General features: G+C 42.9%; 1 protein-coding gene across 4 annotated transcripts in view; it reads left to right on the top strand.

The window, feature by feature from the left end:
- LOC117742325 (protein turtle homolog B-like) overlaps nt 1-21,761 on the top strand; it is a 105,390-nt gene that overhangs the window by 25,062 nt on the left and 58,567 nt on the right. For all 4 annotated transcript variants that reach the window (XM_034549509.1, XM_034549508.1, XM_034549512.1 and 1 more), the window contains exon 3: nt 8,622-8,768. In XM_034549509.1, coding sequence (XP_034405400.1) covers nt 8,622-8,768 — 147 coding nt within the window. The remainder of the gene's footprint in view (nt 1-8,621; nt 8,769-21,761) is intronic.

The following is a 21,761-nucleotide window of genomic DNA, read 5'->3' as shown; positions in this document are numbered from 1 at the left end:
AATCCAATATTGGGCTCCCCTATTGAATCCAAATATTTTCAAATGCCGCTTAAGAATGTAATTGGGTTCAGCTTTCAACATCTTCAAGTAACTTCCGTTATACTTAAAGTCAAAGGATCGCCAGTGGTCCCTTCATGGTTTGTTCAGATGACACATTGTTCAAACTGGTTCTTTACCCCCGAACAAGGCCCTTGTTGAATTAGCAACACATTCATAGAGCGATGCTTCTTTGTACAGACACCGATTGTCTGAGAGCACATCACCCAGACAACAGCCTAAAGTTTCCTTTCTGCTGCTATGTAATAACGGTTCATTAATGACAGTGCTGCCAGCAACGTTTGTCATTTTAACTGGTGAGAGTGACAGCCATCGCAGGCTAAAAACAGCTCGCTGATGTTACTTACATTGCTCTCTCTCAATAAGAGGAGACAGATAATGCAACAAAATTTAAAGTAATTTCGAGTCACTCATTAGTTTGTTGTTTGTTTGTTGCTGTAAGCTATCAAAGAAACGTCAAGCCCTCTAAAGACTTCATACGTTGAAGTGGTTTTGAGGGACTATTTACGCACATCCTCGGCTTCCTACGAGACACATGGGCCAGGGGCGAGGCGGCGGTTCATCTCGTGAAATATGTGACGTTGTTTCGGCGGGGCGAGCATCGACCACCCACTGTGCTCCACTGTGACATCATGGAATGAAGTCACAGGTCACAGCCAGAAGCTGCTGAGATACATAGAGGCTCGCATTGTGCCCTCTTTAGACCGGGTCGACTGTTTCCTAGTCACCCGTCTGCCCTTCTGTCAAAAAACAAGCCTTTGTCTTGTGTTTTTTAATCGAGAGGAGGAAGGAGAACACATCCTTGACAGTAGAGGAGGCTGAAACAAGGAAGAGATAGACATGCGTTGATAGTCATGCAGGAAGAGAGCAATAGAAATTTAAGATGTAACTGGAAAAAAGGGACAGACAAAGTAATAAAAGAAACAGGGGGAAGTGGTCCCAGATTACATTGTTGAATTTGTCATTGTCGATATCCCTATCATCGTGGAAGATCTCCAAGCTGGTCCCAAATGGTGGCATTTAAAAAATGACTTGATCCAGCAGACATTCACTGAAGCTAATACATCTACTTTGCCCTTCTTCCTAAATCAAGCCGAATACGGGGGTCTCAGATTCTTGTCCAGCTCTGATCAATTGCAATTTCCTTTGCAGTTTCAGATCTTTTAAAAGGCAGATGTTCTTTCTCACCAGCTTCCGATCAGCTGAAAACCGTCCGTTTCCGACCGACTGCCGATCGATCGGTGCGTCTCTATAGAACTGATCTTCTTCTAAAACAAACCGCACATTTTTCTTCACGGTTGAAACTTACTGCATTGTAGGACAGTTAAACGTGAAGTAATATGTATGAGAATGTGTCTTATCAGTAGCATGGCCTTTGATGGTACCACTGCAGTGCTAACAAGCCAACCCGCAGCAGCAGGCGACCTCATGTGAAGTTTTGGAAACTGTGGACCCAAGGCGAGTCCTCTGATGTTATCACAGCGAACGTCAGTCACGAGGAGTGGGGCTCTGTGACAGGCTGCCATGTGTTGACTGCAGGAAGCCGATAGAAGAGAGGAGTGGGGTCGGACTGACGATCGGAGGAACAGCTGGACTTGTGTTATAATTATTCCAATGATCAGAAGTCGCGCTGACTGCTGCCTTTGTTGCCACGGGGATACTGCTCTTGTCAGTCATGACAGTATTCTATGGACACACTTCAGGCTGTATGTTCCAACTGTGAATTGAAGAGGGATTTAAATGAGAATTTGTCTGGTCCAATCTGTCGTGTAACCATTTTCTTTATCCGGACTGAAATACCTCAAAGACTCGAGTCGTTACTCGGCCCCAAAAAAACACCAGCAAACGAGGCCTGCACTGCCTTTTTAAAATGTGTGACCTGCAATGACCTTGTTCAATATTGCGCTGATGATATGATCGCGTTTAACAAACAAATACGCATATTAGCTATACATTTCCTATGTCAGCCTGGTTGTATTTAAATTCAGTACCGGTGCAGAATTGAACGTCTGGCTTCTCAAACATCTACAGACGACCTTGCGCATAAAATTTTAAAAAACAACATTTTAGGAAACGTTATGACCTTAAACTCTGAAAAATCATACTGAGACATTTTGAGGATCCGCAGTAACCTTATTAGAAGAAACAAGAGGGGGACCAATGTTGTTACAGCAGCATCACGGTTCACTTATTGCTACTTGGAATTGGAATAACCCTTCCATTGCATTTTTCATCTGTATCACATATATATAGATGTTTTCCAAGTTCCGCGAATTGCAGCATAACTCGGCCAAATGTTGTTTCTAGAGCAGCAACAGTAATGTTTACAACAGAAAACAGTAGCTTAGTTTACAAGAATTTGCCAGATCTGGAAATCTGTTGTAAATTAAACGTTGTAAATTAAGCTCAACAGTTAGCCTACATAGAGACACCTTTACAGATGTTTATGCTTGTTTATAGATTATTGTCTTCATACCTGAAAAAGGATTTATTGCATTTACTTACGTCGTTGTCGCCTCGTTCCCTTCGCTGTCTCTGACTTCACTGTGTGACTTCACCCAGACCTAAATGTTCAGTCAGACCTCATTTTACCTGACGCAGACTGTAGGTCAGCTGCAGCATCACACGTGTCAATAAACTCGATTGAGTTGTGAGACCTCTTGAGAGATTGGTATTTAATTATGTATTTGATCTATGTATACCACCCACACATGAAAAAGTTGATGGGTGACTTTCAAAAGAACCATTTGGTCTTCAACCCTCTGAAGCCCGAGCCGGTTTGGGGCGCTTTTATGCTCGCGCCACATTTGACTCTGTGGCCTGGAATTGCTCTGCAATATAAAAGTCCTGCACCTCTATGGAAACAGCAGTCGTGGCTAGAAGGATAGAGACTAGAGACATGTTGTGCAGTACAACACGTGAAATCATAAATAATTAAAAAGAAGAATTTATTTATTTTTACTTCATTGATAATATATATTAAAAAAGGAAAGCAATGGAATCTTTACATACAACATTTCTCAGAGTGTCCACACGTGTTACCAATGTAGGAAAGAAAATGGAGGCTGTACGTTCTGTATTCATTGAACTATTTACATATTCACAACCTATACGACCTCTCACTGTGCTCAGCGGCCTGCAGCTCAATGGTCTCAGACGAATCAATCATGGCCTCCTGCACTGAGGAGCGCAGAATACTAAGCTTTTGACAGGATCTGGTTAAAGCAAAAGGTTTATGACACTGATGATGTGTTTTTTTGGCAATTTTTTAAAGAATACATGCTTTTCAATCCTGCCGGCGGTGAATCACTGTCCGTTTTCTGAAGAGTGTGTATATATATATATATATATATATATATATATATATATATATACGCAACGAGTAAAAAGAGCTCTCGAATATCCTGTCGTGTTAGCTCTGATAGGTACATCTTCATCCAAAAAGAATACAAATGGATGCTGTTTGAAGTGATTAATTACTGCTGTGGCCTTTCGCTCACCTTAATTCCCCACCAGTGGACTTGTGGCTTTCATGAAGTTTGCCCAACCTGGGTTTTGTGTGTGAAAATGACATAATTGCCGCTGAAAGCAGTTAATGAAGAATGAATAGAAAACAAAGCCAAAGGGAGCATGGAATGTTCTTTTTAAATGCCACCAAAGCCCTTTAGTGGCTCCTCACCTCAGTCAATAGTAGCTCTTACTGAACCGTCAAAAGGACTTAAAGGTTCAGTGTGTCATTGGGATGCTTGTAGGAATGTTGGAATTAAGCTATTGCAATAGTATATGGCGTCCAGAGATTTATACATCCTAGAACACATGAATTAATGAGTCTGTAATTGTATACATGTACATGTGACTATTATATTTGTACCCTTCAGTGCACCATTAAATCGTTTGGGTTTACATTAGCAGCACTAAGGACCGGGGCAGAGGGAGCTTTTGTGTAAATCTAACTGGACATTACAGCTGTTATCGAACGGCCAACTGGCTCAGATCTTAGGATTGGCTAACCACATTTTATTTAACAATTACAATTTCAGTTTTCAACAATTATGAAACAAGTCCAGATGAAATGGTTGCCGTGCCACATCCCGTTTCATAATGATGCTCTCGTTTGGTCTTGTGTTATAATTCCTGGGTCAATGTGTAATCATGTTACATAATCGTGATCTCAATATTAAACTAAATAATTGTGATTCTTGCTATCGTCAGGCAGCCCTCCCAGATCTCGGCTAGTTTGCGTTGTTGTAACCAGCTGTGTGACTTGTGTATGCTGTAGTTTCAACCAGTCTTATTTAGCACTATAGCTAGCACGGTAGGTTGGTTGGTCCAGACCGAAGCCTCTCAACAACTATGGGCTGGATTGTCATGTCATTTGGTACAGACATTCATGGTCCCCAGATGGTGTATTTTTTTAATAGTTAAATGTCTCAACAACTAGGTGCTGGATCACCATGAAATTTGGGACAGATATAAATGTCCCTTCAGTATGAATTGCAATAACTTCTTTTTAATCCTCTTTTTAATCTAGTGCCACCATCAGGTCAAACTTTTGATTTGTCCAATACTTTGGTTTATGACCTAATATGTAAGCAGCACTTTAGCATTTAGCTGAAAAGTAATACAGTATTAGTAACACCTCAATGTTACGAGGGAAAGTAATCATAATACACTATGAGGGAGAGTTAGTACTGAAAGCTTATGACCACATTCTTTTCTTGGCGGTCATGACTTTGGATGTACAGTCAGGTGACCGAGGTCCACACTAACACACTAATTATTCTCTGCTAGATGGACGATGTGTTTTACAATGGGGATCCCTGGTGCCATAATGGAGTCCGTCTGCTCTGATGTACATGAGCATCTCTGGCATGTGACACTTTGTGAGAAGCAAATTGTTGATTTCGCTGTACAGATTCAGAAAGGAGGAAAGTGAAGTTGTAGGAGACATTGTGTTTGAAACTTAAACATTTCTGCACAAAAAAAAAAGAAAAGAAAGTGGCTAATTCCCTCAGGGGACTTACCCTATGGCGGAATGCACCTTTGTTGATTATATCAAATGTAACACCAGCCCAATCCTTTAATCTGGTGGACAAATTCACCTATTTGGCCACCCTGGTGTACCTACTGCACAAACAATTGATGCATTGCAGTGTAAATTACATTAAATCAACCGTGATCAGATTTTTCTCACACCTGTGTTTACCTACCTTAACTCCCCATCCCATGTACTATCCTTTAGCATCAGCATAGGCTGTCAGGCAAATGACAACTTACTGACGTGAAAACAAGAACAAGACCTGCATTCACACACTTAAAAATAGCTCGACACTTTTCCAGCTGTCAAGAGGAGTTAAAAATGTATCCAGCTTCAGTGAACACACAGAGCCAACAGAAAGCATCACAAGCCTGATGCCGTGTTGAGCAGTGGAGCAGTGTGATGAATGAGTAGGATGTGACCTCAGAGGGGCACAGAGCATGGAGGCCATGTCATCAACTGGTGGTAGATATAATACACATCATTAACAGGGCTGTGCTGTATGGTGTTGTTCAGCCTCTCTGTGACTCTCTCGCAATTTTACCTGGGGATTCCTAAACAATGATGTCCAAAAGCAGATTGTTTGGACTTCTGCTTTTCAGAAAATTAAGCAACGCATTGTAAAAGTGCATAACGAAAGGATGAACAGCATCTAATGTTTTTTTAGTTTATTCTTTTTTTTTTTCTGGAGACCTGTCACCAGATTGACACAATTTGTCACAAATGTCACAGACACACATTTATTAAACACACTGCTACTGTACAATCACTTTATCTGTGGATATCTCTGCTACAGCCATACACACCTGTAGAACAGCTCTTTTCTTCTGTTTGTTAGTGTGAACAGGAACTACTCGCAGCCAAAGCAGCGGGACTCTCAATGATGCAGATCGGCCACAAAGTAAACAAGTAGACTTTTGGCTGAACACATTGAGCCGTAGATCATTTTAGTTCAATGATCAGCTTTTTCTCCAATAAACTTTCATCATTAGTTGTATTTTTATTCCATGATCAGATATTGAAGCATAGACCTGTATATGAGAAGTGGATGCTGACGTTGTGATGTCAACCGTTGCTTCGTGGACTGCGTTTTTTATGCCTCGTGTTTGGCATTTTTGCAATCGCTATCTTGGTGTTTCGCAACCAGTGAACGATAGCGACCATATTTATTAAAGCATGGCTCCTTGGTGACTTAACAGTAGACGGCTGAAGTGAGAGGTCACCATTGCTTCATCCTGTTACATTTCACAACCTGCAGTTTCTCCCCCAAGGTCCACCCACACTCGTGTTACCTAATTAGACCTCTTCTCAGGACTGTGTGGGCGTGTACAAACTGTGCTTCCTCACTCTCCTTTGCTTCTGTCACTGCGGCACAATCCACACCTCATGTCATTATTATTATTATTAGACTATAGAGATCGGTGACATCCATTGATTCAATGATGGAATGTGAAAAGAATGATTCATGATGTCATCTTTAAGATACCAGGTCAGTCCTATATTCCCAGGGTCCTATGTTCCCAGGGTCCTATGTTCCCAGGGTCCTTTATTCCCAGTGTCCTATGTTCCCAGTGTCCTATGTTCCCAGTGTCCTATGTTCCCAGTGTCCTATATTCCCAGGGTCCTATATTCCCAGTGTCCTATGTTCCCAGTGTCCTATGTTCCCAGTGTCCTATGTTCCCAGTGTCCTATATTCCCAGGGTCCTATATTCCCAGGGTCCTATGTTCCCAGTGTCCTATGTTCCCAGTGTCCTATGTTCCCAGGGTCCTATGTTCCCAGTGTCCTATGTTCCCAGTGTCCTATGTTCCCAGTGTCCTATGTTCCCAGGGTCCTATGTTCCCAGTGTCCTATGTTCCCAGTGTCCTATGTTCCCAGTGTCCTATGTTCCCAGGGTCCTATGTTCCCAGTGTCCTATGTTCCCAGTGTCCTATGTTCCCAGTGTCCTATATTCCCAGGGTCCTATATTCCCAGTGTCCTATGTTCCCAGTGTCCTATGTTCCCAGTGTCCTATGTTCCCAGTGTCCTATATTCCCAGGGTCCTATATTCCCAGGGTCCTATGTTCCCAGTGTCCTATGTTCCCAGTGTCCTATATTCCCAGGGTCCTATGTTCCCAGTGTCCTATGTTCCCAGTGTCCTATATTCCCAGGGTCCTATGTTCCCAGTGTCCTATGTTCCCAGTGTCCTATGTTCCCAGTGTCCTATGTTCCCAGTGTCCTATGTTCCCAGTGTCCTAAAGCGAAGGGCCATGTGTGAAAATGACGCACCACTGTGCTTTCACACAGTAAGAGAACAGCACCCTGTGTTTATACAAACACACTCGCGCATGATTTCTTCTTCATTACATTGAATACATCAAGTCCAGAAAGGACACCTGCGACTGTTTGGACACGCTGTGTAGCCTCAGACAAGAGGAATGGAGGTGGAATCAAAGGGCATGTACACATCAGTGGAGAGTGAAGCATACAGAGATACATCTGTATACTAAAGGCATAGTTCACACTCAATAATTAACATGCAGTGTCTTTCTCAGCTCTTTACAGTCAGGCGTAAGAGAGGAGACAGACATGGTTGGACAAATATAATCTGATATATAAATAGCCTAACCATGACACACACACACACACACACACGCACACACTAGGGAATAACATCACTTTGACTGTCTACCTCAACTCAACTCACTGAGGCAGCCACCAGTACAGCTGATATATATTTACCTGGCGTGTCATGCTGCAGAGGGGATTTAGGAGGGCAAACACAAATTAGTCATGAATACCCTTAAAGTGGAGCAGACTGATGGGGGGTGGGGGGGGGGGGGGGGGCGGGGGGATTAATGAAGGATAGCAAGGCTTTGAAAACGCGCGCGCCGACGTTTTGAGCCGGCGCGCGCCCTGAAAGCCCTTTGTTTAGCCTTTATTGCCAGTCGCCATCTGTTATGATCCAGTTGCCAGATTGCCCTGAGCGACATCACCTCACCCCCCCCCCCCCCCTTGATCTGTAAAAGTAAGTCGTTGCCGACTCTACCGTACTCACCAAGTCGCGATCCGTTCTGACGGATTGTTGGCTCCTGCGTAACCCCGAGGCTCCTCCGCTGTCACGCGGGCCACTTCCCACTCTTCAAAGGAAGCAACGACCTGTCCTCGCCTCGGCGCGTCTCCAAAATAGACCGCCACACGCACGCGCGCACACACACACACACACACACACTCGCTTAAGTGACAGATTTCTCTGCGCGCGTGCAGCTGCCACTTTGATGCTGTGAGGCTCTCTGACCGTGTGGCAGAAGAACAGGCCTGCACTGCGATCTCTGCATATTTATATCTGAACCTGTTCAAAGGTTGATTTTTCTCTTTAACATTCGCCCGTCGTTTCCCTTTTCTCCTCATCCATTCACCTCTCACCTGCTCCTTCCCCTCTCCTTCATTTCCCTCATTAAATTCAAACCCACCCGTCCCTCCTCACCTTGTTTCCCGCTGACACGTCATCTCCGTGTCTCTCTCTCTCTCTCTCTCTCTCTCGTCCAGGCCGGGCCAGTCTGCACGGCAAGTCCTCCCTGCGGATAGAGAACGTGCGCTCCGACGACCAGGGCTGGTATGAGTGTAAGGTGCTGATGCTGGAGCAGCAGTATGACACCTTCCACAACGGCAGCTGGGTGCATCTCACCGTCAACGGTGAGTTCCCATGAGCATTCTCCCACTGTCCAACACCGATATATGATTACAGGTGTATTGATTATTAGTATACCATTCCTTATGCACAAGGACATGGAATAAGATCAACTTAATGCTTTGATGTTACTGTAAATCAAGGGCGTAGGTTTGGTGTCAGCATTGGTAGAGACACTGCCAGTTAATCAGAAGGCTGGGTCATTCTTTTTTCCCAAAGTGGTCTTTTTGATGGTTATGCTTTGTCACACTAAAAACAAAGTACCTTTTACAATGTAAGGTTATAATGCAGTCACAGACACTGACTCTACCACTTTACCTGAAACCATAACTTCTTGTGCTGAAGTTGCTGGACTCTGATGAGATCAGGCTGTATGGTTCACTCATGTCCAGGACACTGCTACACTCACTTCATGACGGTCACTGTCACTCAAACTGTTCCCTAAAGACCAAAATAAACTTAGCCTAGTCTGCACATGCATGTTTTAACATAATAATAATTCACTTAAAACAGGTAGACAATGTTTACACTGTCAGCCATGATAATACACCTCAACACAGAATCAACGTAAGACCACACCTGAAGCCCTGATGGTCCAGCTGCTGCTTCCTCAACCTGATTTCTGAGTTTCATGAATGCATTTCAAAATAATGCCTTAATGAATAAATGTAGACCGTATATGAGTAGTATATGTATTTATTTTGAAAGCAATTTAGAATATTTCGGTAATAGGTTCAGGTTTTATGGTACAGCCTTGTTTTTTTATTCAACATCACATAATTCACAATCCAAAAGTGCTGACATGAGGTCAGATTCCCCAAACGTCCTTCAGTTTCCTTGCTAATGCATGTTAAAATGGTCATTCTTAACAAAATGCCATGCGTAAGACCTCACCTGGAGCCCTGATGGTCCAGCTGCTGCTTCCTCAACCTGATTTCTGAGTTTCCTGAATGCATCTTAAAAGGATGCAAGTTAGCACTGTGTGGGTAGTTAGCCTGCTACTAGCTAAGTAACAACGACACTCTGGGTGGGGAACAAACTTTGGATATCTCTTTTCTTTTTTGGTGGCATTTTCCTAACTACAAAGCACAACAGGGTCAATAATATCAATGCTGAGACCAAACGAAATACTCATATTAGGCTTTATCATTTCCTGTCAACTGAGAGTGTTTCTTTGGTCCCAACAAATCCTACAGAGTGGGGCAGCTTCTCTTTATCTTTTCGGAAACACAGCTTTTTGTTTTTATTGCCTGAAATATTTGGCACAAACGAGGAGGAACTGATTAGAATTTGGAGGTAGAAGGTCACTATTACCTCATAAAGAACGTTTTGGGCCATAACTCAAGAATTAAAAAGCTAATTATGACAATTACACACAAATGTCTAATAGAAAAACAAAATGAAGTGATGACAGTTTGGACAGACACGTAAACTACAACTTGACTGACTGGCTCGAGGCATACAATTGTAAGGCGATAGTTGTAGTTTGTCTATATAATATCAATAATTCAAAGTGACAAAATACTTTGTAACCAGGAACTTTGGATCAAGTAGCCTGTACAAAATATGTCATATGATGTGCAGTGCAGCTTTATGCCAATGCATCCAATATAAATGTAATCAACCTTGAAGTGAATAATTGGGTATGACTCTGTATCTGCAGACATTCTAAATAAGGACTCAGAGGTTTTAAAAAATTGTTAGTGGTCTATTTTTTTGTATTAATTCATCTGTTGATTATTTATTGACCAAGATACCAAACAAGATAAAGAAGAGAAGAGGCTTTGTTGCATCTAATCTTTTCCTGGGCATCAACGTCAAATTTCACTTCATTCCAAACTGTCAAGTAACCATGATGTGAAAGCTTGAATCCCCACATTGCTTTATTGTTTGTGGCGTCTCACTGTCACAACTAGAAGACCGACTACGTCGTCCCTCCTCCCTTCCACGCTCTGTCACCGTCACGTCTCCGGAGGGGAGTGTCAAACCAGGAGCACACACCATTGTGAGCCCAGAATATTGTTGCCTTCAGTCGGTAGCTCAAGCGCTCATCGAGACACTTAATCAGACGGCATATGATGACGCCGGTTGCTGCGGCAACAGACACACCAGATGCGGTCGCGCACACGTGGTCACGGTGCATTAGCTCGGTTTCATCAGTGTTGCTCTTGATCTGTTAGTCTTCTCCCTGCTCTCTCTCTCGCTCTCTCACCAAGAAGTGCTTTAAAGGCCTCAGGCTTCCTCCTCTGCCTTTTTTCTCTTTCTGTCTCCACGTCCATCACTCCTCTGCTGACGTTCAGCGTCTTGGTGGCACTTTTATTTGGACAAGCGGTGACACTGGGACAGAGCACAGCTGACTGGGTTGCTAGTTCTACCCAAATGTTGAGGTCAACTTTGGTCAGAGACAAGGGACTGAAAGGCGTTGTCAGTTTATGAAGTCTGTGTATGTCAAGATGTCAAGCCAAATGTTTTTTGTCAATGGATTACATAATGAAGTAATGAAAATGTAATTGTATTGAGACATATTCCAAAAGGCTTAATGAACACCCCGCAGGTTTACACTCTGAGTCCCGTTTGAAACATGATCCCGCTACAAGCCTACACAAATTGGATCAACCCTGAGACTTGTGTTTAAGTGATGGTCCTGAAATAAAAGACCCTGTAGTGTGTGTGGCTGACTTCCTTGTGTTTCAGCTCCTTCCTGGGAAGTAAAAAAAAGAAGCTAGGTCCGCGAGGAAACAGCCAGTGTGGGTGGGAGGTCAACACAAGTGCAAGAATACAGTATACCAATAGGGCAGAGAGCTTTTTTCTTCCTTCAAAAATAGTAGCATATAACATGGTATGTGATATACAAGTGAAATAAAAGAGGGTTGCACCCTGTTGGTTTCTAGAAACAGGCAGACAAAGTGCACTGTTTCTTTGAATGCTTGCTTGCAGCCAATGGAAGGTTAGTCGGTGACCACTCAATAGGCAAGCAATGGCAACCACATGCACCCTCCTGGCTAAGCAACAGTAGTGGTGACCCATATGATTCAAGCCAGAAAGCCTTCACAGAGGTTCACGTGGAGAACGGGAGGACAGGAGGCGGTGTGGCAGCACCGTATGACGGCAGCTGCTTCGAGTGCTCTAGTGATCTCTCGATTCACTCACAGACGAGGCACACGGGGTTTGCCCGGTGAAATAAAGATCCTTTGATGGAGAGACTTACGGCAGTGAAGCGGAGGCAGGGTCAGGGAAGGGGGTGCCCGGGGCATCCCTGCAGCTTTGCTGTTTTGATGATGTCATCCACATGTAGCTCGCCTCAGGCAGGATGTTCAGCCTTTGATGGCAGCGGTGTTCTGCACCATGGTAGACGTATGTATGTACAGAATCCGGGGATCTGTGGCTGTAGTCTGACTGGCCGCATGTAGACTGTGGGTCTACATGCGGCCAGCCTGTTTCAGCGGGCATCTATTTTGCTTAGTGCAACAACAAGATTGTGATTTGTTTAAAGAAATACAAACAAGCCAAAGAGTTGTTTTAGTTTTTGACTATCTAAGCATAGTGCATTAAAGATCTGCACTAGAAGCTTCTACATGTTTTGACCCAGCCCATATCAAATATCAAACTCAGTGGAACTCCGATGGGCTCTGACAAAGTGGCAATATTTTTGGGAGTGGGAACAGGTTGGGAAGCTGCATGGTATAAAACATAAACTATGCATCAATAAACTACATTCCCCCCAACACTGATTGGACATCCAGATGAAAAGGTGGCGAATTTTGACTGAGCATGCACATGCAAAATGTTCTGACCACAGAGGTGAGAAAATAAATGGCCAAGCCTTAAGAGCTCCGTTGGCGGCGAAGCCCTCGTGAAATACAGCTGAAAGAAAGTGTAACAACTTTTGATGGGGTTTAGTGTGATATATATAAGGTGCCATCTACGGCAGATGAGTCCACCCACGCTTCACATCCTCCCATCCGTCGATACAGGGTGCAGGCACGGTGAACCAGTTGGCGCTCACAACGTTACCTCCAAAAGGAGGTAACGTTGTGACTTGCATCATGTCTGTGCCTCTCATCACCCGCCGCTTGATTAGCACGAGTGTGCCGAATACTTAGCTTGGTGCTTTGGCACCGCGTGTAGAGGGTGGCTAATATTTTCTTAAGAATTGCCTCGCCGGTATCTGTAAGGTTTCAGGGCCCTGCTGCACACTCGTGCCGCATGAAGCTCCAGCAGTGCTGCTATTTATAGACCCCCCACTCTCCCTCCTTCATCCCCCCATTTGCAATCCACCTCTCTCCCTATCGGCGTCAAACATCAGTGGCTGTCAGTGATGACTCTGAGCACTTTAGCTGTCAGCCTCGTTGGCATTGAAGCAGCGCGTATAGTTTCCGGGTGAGATGCATACAGACTGTGGGTGGGAGCGCTATATCGCACGCTGATGCTCTACAAATTGACACCTGTGCTCAGTTCCCTGTGAACTTGTATCTCCCTCAGACCCCTTCGGGGCCGAGAGCGACTAGGAGACCAGGATGAGCCCGGATAGAGTGTGGGTTTGTAGGAGTGATGTAATTATTGTGCAAGATACGTGCTTTAATTGAAGTAATGCCGTACCAGTTATTGCATGGAGGAGGCATTGTTGCACTGTAACTCATAGCCTCTATAAGCCTATTGCTTTTATAAAGCGATTACTACACATACCTGGCAAGGTTTCCTAAATGTAAAAAAACAAACACACAGCAACAACAACAACACAAATGCAATCATCTATTATTAACAAATTCTGGCAAGCAAGGTAGTTCCTCAGCGAACATAGCAGAACGGTTGCCAAGCGACACACGAATGAAGTTGACGCACGAAGAAAGCATGCTTAAAGAGTAGGGTGATGACGAGCGCCTTCCTGCATGTTACGCCAGCTAGCTAATTGTGCAATTGTTGAAGTAGCTTTCAATCATGTTAACGTTCTTCTTTGCTGGTCAAAGTGGGTTTTGTCTCTCTGGGAGAAAAATGTTACATTATAACCATCATGTCTTTACCATCAGTGACTATTATGTTTCAAACATAGCTTGAGGAACGAAATAGGCTACAAATGAAATTGTGCAGGCTAGCTAAAGTAATGTGGTTACCTTCCCAGAGAGCGCTGGTGTATCCGCTCTGGATGGAGGAGAGACCGGTGGACTGGTATTTCTGAATCCCCAAAGTCTCTCTTTGTTTCATTCACCTGTATCTTTGTTGTCCGTTGTGCATTCATTGATCGTGCATTCATCTGTTTGACGGTCCCGGAGTTGAGTCGAATACTGTTTCCCTCTCGATATGTGTTTCCCCTGAACTAAAACTGAACCTACCTGTAGTGGCCATTTGTCCAATAAATCAAAAACAAACATAAATCAAATTGCCACTGACGCACCATGGGTTTGTGGTTTATGCAGCCAAAAGAAAGCATTGTCCATTCAGGATTCCGTTTTTCTGATCATTTATTTAACTACACAAAACAAGCAAACAAACAAAAGAACAAAGGAACTCCTAACGCTGCCTCTCCTGCGCTGGTAAAAAACCATAGGCCTACCCAGGTGCATGCTGGTCCTGTACCTGCCTACTCCTACATATAACCACAGGTGCCCACAGTGTTACCCAATTAACGAACAAATGAACAACCAAAAGACTAAATATATCTAGACAACAACAATAAATCAAAAAATAATTAAACTAAACTAAAAACTATCACAAGAAAAAAGCTATTCTAATATATCAAAACATCTAACCTAAATAAGCAAACAACCTGAATGATTAAACAATACTACTTGTCAATACAACAACTAAATACTAATATCAATTAAATAGCTCCAACATTCCGGCCCCTAATTGTGCATACAATCACAATTACATACTATTCTCAAACGGAGCTATTCCTGCAACATACAATTCAATGGCAAACTAGGAAATATTAGGGACTATTCTATGTGCCATGCATTTAACCTTAAGTGAATCTTCTTGATGAACCTACAAAAAGAAAAATAAGAGCGAAAATAGAGGTAGAGAATGATAGAGGTAGAGAAAGCATTAGTCCATGATGCTAAACTGCTGCTTCCAATAGCAGACAGAGCTTTGTCACCGGCCTCTCTAGAATGCTTGTTCTTGTTTGAAGCCGCACAGAGCGCACCAGACCCTTTGCATCTGGTCTTACATCCAACACTTTTCTCATCATCCAAGATCCTCTTGGAGCTGTGGAGTCCGCAACAAGAACTATGTCTCCAGTAGTGAGGCTTCTTCTTGGCCTTGTCCATTTTTGTCTCTCTTGCATCATCGGTAGGTACTCAGAGATCCATCTCTTCCAAAACAGTTCAGCCATGTACTGTATTTGCTTCCATCTTTTCCTGATGTATAGATCATCTTTATCAAACAGTCTTGGTGGTATGATTGGTTTTCCCTTTAAAATTAGAATGTGGTTTGGTGTGAGAACTTCAAGGTCATCTGGGTCGTCTGACACTCTTGTAATGGGTCTATCATTTAGTATTGCCTCAACCTCACAGAAAATGGTCTGGAGCCCTTCGTCTTCCAGAGTTTGCTGTTGAAGAATTGAGGTGAGGACACTTTTCACTGACCGAATCAGGCAAGCTGCTGGAGTGTTAAAGTTCCATTGTATGCCCTCCTGGACCAAAGACCTCTGAATTTTGCTATGATTCACAACAGCCAGACTTTCCTTCAGCTCTCGGTCGGCTCCAACAAAGTTTGGGCCGTTATCAGTCCTGATGGAGGTGACTGGACCTCGTCTGCAGATGAATCTCCTTACTGCATTTAAACAGGAGTCTGTATCCAATGTATAAGCCACTTCCAAGTGGACAGCACGACTGGTAAGACAGGTGAAAAGTACTCCATATCTTTTAAGAAGACTTCTTCCTCGCTTAACATTGATGGGCCCAAAATAGTAAACTTTAGCTTCAATGCGTGCAGATGATGTTGATGAAATCTGTGATAGCTGGGAGTTTGTCCTCACAGGTTTATCTCATCTGCGACACGCTGGTCGCTGAGGTCTTCATTTGGCTGCACATATGGTTGACCCATTTCAGACAGCCAGTCTTTTACCTTTTCAGTGAAATCATAGAACATTGTCATTTTTTCTTCGTGGTTCTTATTTTGCCTTGCAACTTCATCTTGTGGTAAAGGTAAGTTCACAAAAGATTCATGTTTTTCATTTGCGTCTTGGTAACACGTGATGAACTTAGTAAGCTCAGCAGTCACTGAATTTACATTTTCATTTGATGCCATATGTTTCCCAAACACCTTTTGGCTTGTTTACATTTTGTACTCTTTTGCTGGCACATTTCCGTGTAGAAGCCCAAGCCCTTGGAAGTTAATTTAATGTTCCTTTTTGCTGACGGCGATTCAACGTCACTCGCCTCAACGTCAGACATGTTGAACGCTTCTTCTAAACTGCTTGTTGCACAGCAATCAAAATCCGCAATCGGACATAAATACGGTTGAAGGGCAGCAAACAGAGTGCGCACTGGCCGATCCGATCCGTTTCATCACACACAGACACACACTGAAGTCGGGCTTTTACTCAAAGCCGATGACGGTGGTGCGCAGGTATTGCGCAATGATCCTATGCAGCGATTCACCGCTGTCACTCAAACTTCACGAAACATGGATGTGAACAACGACTTTTAAACTCCACTCGTTTGGCCGTTGTCCTCTACAGCAGTCGTATCACGTACCAGTTTCTTGTGAGAAGGTTGAACAAAGGAACTCCTAACGCTGCCTCTCCTGCGCTGGTAAAGAACCATAGGCCTACCCAGGTGCATGCTGGTCCTGTACCTGCCTACTCCTACATATAACCACAGGTGCCCACAGTGTTACCCAATTAACGAACAAATGAACAACCAAAAGACTAAACATATATAGACAACAACACAAAGAATTAAACTAATCACAAGAAAAAAGCTATTCTAATATATCAAAACATCTAACCTAAATAAGCAAACAACCTGAATGATTAAACAATACTACTTGTCAATAAAACAACTAAATACTAATATCAATTAAATAGCTCCAACACTACCCATGTCCCTAACCACCACTAGGGGGCGCTATCATTTTAAGGGGAAGGTAACAACGGTGACTTCCCAGGCTCTTCAATTTCCTGACATCAACGTCAGCGTGTAACCATTGAGCTGTGTTTGATGCATCTTTTTACGAGGGCTTCGAACGCAGCTCAGACAATCCTTTTGCAGTCAAGTCGCTGCTCTTGTGAGACAGATATGCAGTTTTTTTTACCCACTATTCGGGTTACAAAAGTGATGTATGGATTTATGGAGGGAAGAAGAGGATCACTGTAGTCCTGTGGGCAGCATCCCAATTTTCTGCCTTCTCGGGGCATTACTCTTTTTCCTTCTAAAATGATTTGGACTCCCGCTGTTTGCCCCGCTCTCCCTCACAGTGCAGGACCCAATCCAGCACGAGTTGATGCCAAAGAAGCAAGGTCCATATCTCCCAGGGTCAGTCTTTAACCGCTCCCCTTTAAAAATAGCTTACTCCCGCTTGCCATCCCCTGTATTCTGCAGCAGAACTCTGTAGAGGTTGCATGCTGCACAGCAGCCATCTTTCCACTCTGTTTAGTCCCCCAACCCCTCCCCCATTTTCAAACACACTTTCCTCAGCGCAGGTTGAGGTCATTGAGGAGAATGGGATGAAGATGTAATTTTGCCCCACTCCATGTCATGGTCTAAAAAACGATTTAGACATGACCACTGGCCATTGATTATCCCACCATATACTGAGGGATTAACACGCACAGCCCTGAATGGAGTGTCCAAACCCCCAAGACACAAAACTGAAGATTAAAACACAGACAAGTCTAACATGTCAATCCACCTTTCTTTTCCCTTATTTTCAACCAATCACATGAGCGTAATTCGCTTCATTCGCGGCTTAGAGGGGCGTGGCTTATCTCTGTGGCTTTACTTCTGTCATTCACCATGGAATAAATAACCACTAGTTCTGCTTTATACTTGTTGTGGACATCCCACAAACGTCGGAACATCTAACGTCCTCATGTTTGGGTTCATAACATCACCCGTGGGCTCACACAGCTCGGTGAATTTCACCGACGACGTCTGAATGACTGCCGCAAACGACTGCGGGCAAACTTTTCGCTTCGCTCTATTTCCGACATTCGTGCGACGCCAAGATTGTTTACAAGATTAAACCGAACTTTCAACGACTTAAAACAACTTCCTTGTTGTCATGACTTACAACAATGGGGGTGGGGGGGTGTACATTAATTGTGTATCCCTCTGCAAATTGCGCAACTGTAACGCTGGCAGCCTCGTGGGGAGGGGAAGGGGAGATGCGCTCATGTGATTGGTTGAAAATGAGGGCGACATCTGATTGGCTACAGATAGGTCTGTTTAACACTTTTCTTTTCCTAAATATAAGAAGATTCGACATGCAAATATTTAATCACAACTTGTTTCAGAATGCATTAAAACCCACTTAGTCTAAGATATTATAGAATCATAATTGGCCCAATATTCACTATGAAGCATTGTGTTTGCCTCACTTGTTTCATATATGGGAGGGCTGTTGTGAATGACTTATGTGGTGACATGCAAGTAGAGGTACTGTATCAGTAAAACAGTCAATACTGTGTATATATTTATTTGTATTCAACCTTCATTTAGTCAGGATAATCCCATTGAGATTCTAAAAGTCATTTACAAGAGGCAGCAAAAAGGTTTCACACAAGCACCACATGAAAAAAACACTGGTCACACAGTCAAAACAGCAACACAAAATGAAAAGCAACAGAAACAATTTCACATCCAAGAGACAAGAGAAATAAAACATTCACTGTCAGAACATGTATATTCAGTGTTCAAGTGATTCTTAATCCTGACTTGAATCTTGCATGCTTAGACAATAATCTAGTTTTAAATGTCTCTGTAGCTCACACCAGCACGAGGGTCCAACAACTTTAAAAGCGCTTCCACCGAAGATTTACCGAATTCCTCTGCACGGTCGGAGGTTGCATTAGCTGAATTGGCTATTAGCAGGTCCTGCTTGTTTTGTACCCATGACTTTACAGAACACTGTCACTGGATAGCTTTGATGCTGAAGAAAACATGATGATATATTCAAGTTCTTGAGCTACAAGTTGCTTCGTTAGTGGTGCTTTAGCTAAAAACTCTAACGAGGCATAGACAGAGGATCTGTTGTGAATATTGCAGCGAGGACATATACAAGCAGAAACAGACACAGTGAGCTCTGAGATGAAGAGCTGCAGGATGTGCTCTTACTGTGGTTGGTTCAAACCAACAAACCGTCAACAGGGTCAGCGGTCCCTTTTAACAGTCTTGAATGGTGGTTGTTCACAGATCGGCTTAGCGTGAGTGTTTCCAGCCCCATTAAAAAACGGCCAAAGGGAATACGAACATCTCTTTTACTATCTGCCAATCTAACGTTGTACAACAACAGAGACAAATCAGATATGAGTTACTGAACAGCAACAACAAGAAGCTCGTAGATTAAAGAGACATCACAAAGTCAAGGTTTTTACTTTGTCAGTAGAGAAGCAACCAAGTCGCCAGAAAAAAAACTTGTCTTTTTACGTTTCTGCAAACACCAGGATGCACTGTGTCTGAAATACATTCAGAACTATGTTTCATACCATTTTCACAGAAGGGCACGTGGTTGAGGTGGAACAATTAGTTAAGTTTACGCAACAAAGGTACTTGGTTAAGGTCAGACAAAACCGCGTAACCAAACCTAACAAGTGTAAAGACGTTTATTTTCACACGGGACACAAACAGCGGTCTCCGAGCTGAAAGGCCAGTGTTTTTAGTTCTTTTACCGATCCACCAACGCCTCTACACCGCGTAACTTTCAATAACGGCAGTCCGACCACGCCAATTAATCTGTGCGTTGCTCGTTGCACTACTTTTTCTGATTATGCAAAAAATCCAGAAAAGAAAAAGAAGAGCAGACCGTGTTTTGGTTAAACGTTGACTTTTTACTTGCAGAAACTGGGGCAAAAAGAAAATCTTGGTTAACTGAAATTCTAACTAATCGTCTAACTGTATCCCTCTGCAAATTGCGCAACTGTAACGCTGGCAGCCTCAAGGGGAGGGGAAGGGGAGATGCGCTCATGTGATTGGTTGAAAATGAGGGCGACATCTGATTGGCTACAGATAGGTCTGTTTAAAAAAAACACATTTGCGGATCTAGCCACGGCAGGGGAGTCTCATAAATCCCCCACACACATGTGAAGCAATCCACAAACAAATGCAGTGCAATTGACAAATAAATACATACAAATTCACAAACAAATAGAAGAATCCAAATAGAAATGCAGAAATGTATTTGTGGTTTTTCTTTTACGTTTATATAAATCGTAATTTATTTATGTGTGCATTGGAAAGGTATTTGTGGATTGCTCTGCGTGCTAATTTATCTAATTTATTTGTAAATCCTTCTGTGTGCATTTGTAAATCAAACATATTTGTAAATTGTTCTGTGCGCATTTGTAAATCTTTGTGTTTGCATTTGTAAGTCTCTCTGTGTGCATTTGCAATTATTAAGACTGATCTGACCCCATAATGGAGCACATCTGCACTGCCGAACCTGCAAAAACATGCATTGATCAATCAGTATAGTAGCATTATTGTCAGAACTGGAGACTGGACGAGGACAGAACTAACCAATGAGAATTTGGTCGGACAAGAGCATATCGACTAACCAGCTGACCAGATGGTATTGGCCCAAGCAGAAGTGTACAATGTCTGTGTGAGACTCTGTGACGACTACGGCAACATCAATTCAATTCAGTTTATTTTGTACAGCCCAAAATTACAAATGACAAAATTGCCTCAGAGGGCTTTACAATCTGTACACATACGACATCCCTGTCCCAGGACCTCACATCGGATCAGGAAAAACTCCACAAAAAAATAGAAAAAATCTTCAGGAGAGCAACAGTCGAGAATCCCTCTCCCCGGATGGACAGAAGCAATGTCTCATTGACATTGGAGTCTGTACACAGCCGACACAAACTTCCTCCATGCCAATCCAGGGGAGCACAGTTGGGTCTGAACATTTTATCGCCTGTCACATATGCCACTGCTCAGTGAAGGTCAACGGTATCCTGAACTCATGATGGTAATCACTGTCCCGGCAGATGTATGAATCACATTCCATTACCTGCAGACTTTGACAGTAGTGTCATCAAGCACGACAAACGCCCAGATCACTTCTTCTTGCATTCCGCTCAACGGTCACGCTACGTATAACGGCCCAATATTCCAGCAAGAGAGCCACCGGTCTACATTAATTAGGCTGTACTGAAATGTACAGTGTTAGTAAACCTCCAAAGAGTTTAAATGTGTGTTGAAATGGCAGTCCATCACGTAATTCAAACTATTTGCTCTGACTCAAGGCTTTTCTCAACAAAATATATTGCTTCTGAAGGCAATGCTTTGGCATAGCTCAATATCAATTATTGGGAGTGAAAGTGGCCTTGAATGCACCACGGAGGAGATTCATATAAATAGAACCTGCTCTTTACTGCAGTTCACATGGTGACAGAGATGTAACTTTGGCAAACGGTACAGGTGAATGGTCTGACATATTGTTTACAGTCTGCAGTTTGTAGCCAATGCACTAAAATATGAAAAACCCAATTTAAACAATATCATATAATATTACAATAAAAACAAATTCCAGAAGATATCTGCCATATTCTAATGTAGATATAAATACATAGCATATATCTCTGCTGCTGTTGTCCAATATGTAACTACTTCTAGTAAAATCTAGTGATATAATCACATTCATTGTTTGCATATATTTACACCAGTCTGTGATGAAATACCTTCAGCCATTGCAGATAATACAATAATAAGATGGACTTTCCAACACTTTAGCTGTTCTCTTACTTTTGCAGGAAATGTGAAATGAACAGATATAAATAAATGTCTCTTTATAAGAAGTTGCATGGTACAAGTGTCGTCATGATCACC

The sequence above is a fragment of the Cyclopterus lumpus genome, chromosome 14 (assembly GCF_009769545.1).
Source record: "Cyclopterus lumpus isolate fCycLum1 chromosome 14, fCycLum1.pri, whole genome shotgun sequence".
Taxonomy (NCBI): Eukaryota; Metazoa; Chordata; class Actinopteri; order Perciformes; family Cyclopteridae; genus Cyclopterus; species Cyclopterus lumpus.
The sequence above is the reverse complement of the archived record's forward strand: the minus strand, read 5'-3'. Positions and strand labels throughout refer to the sequence as shown.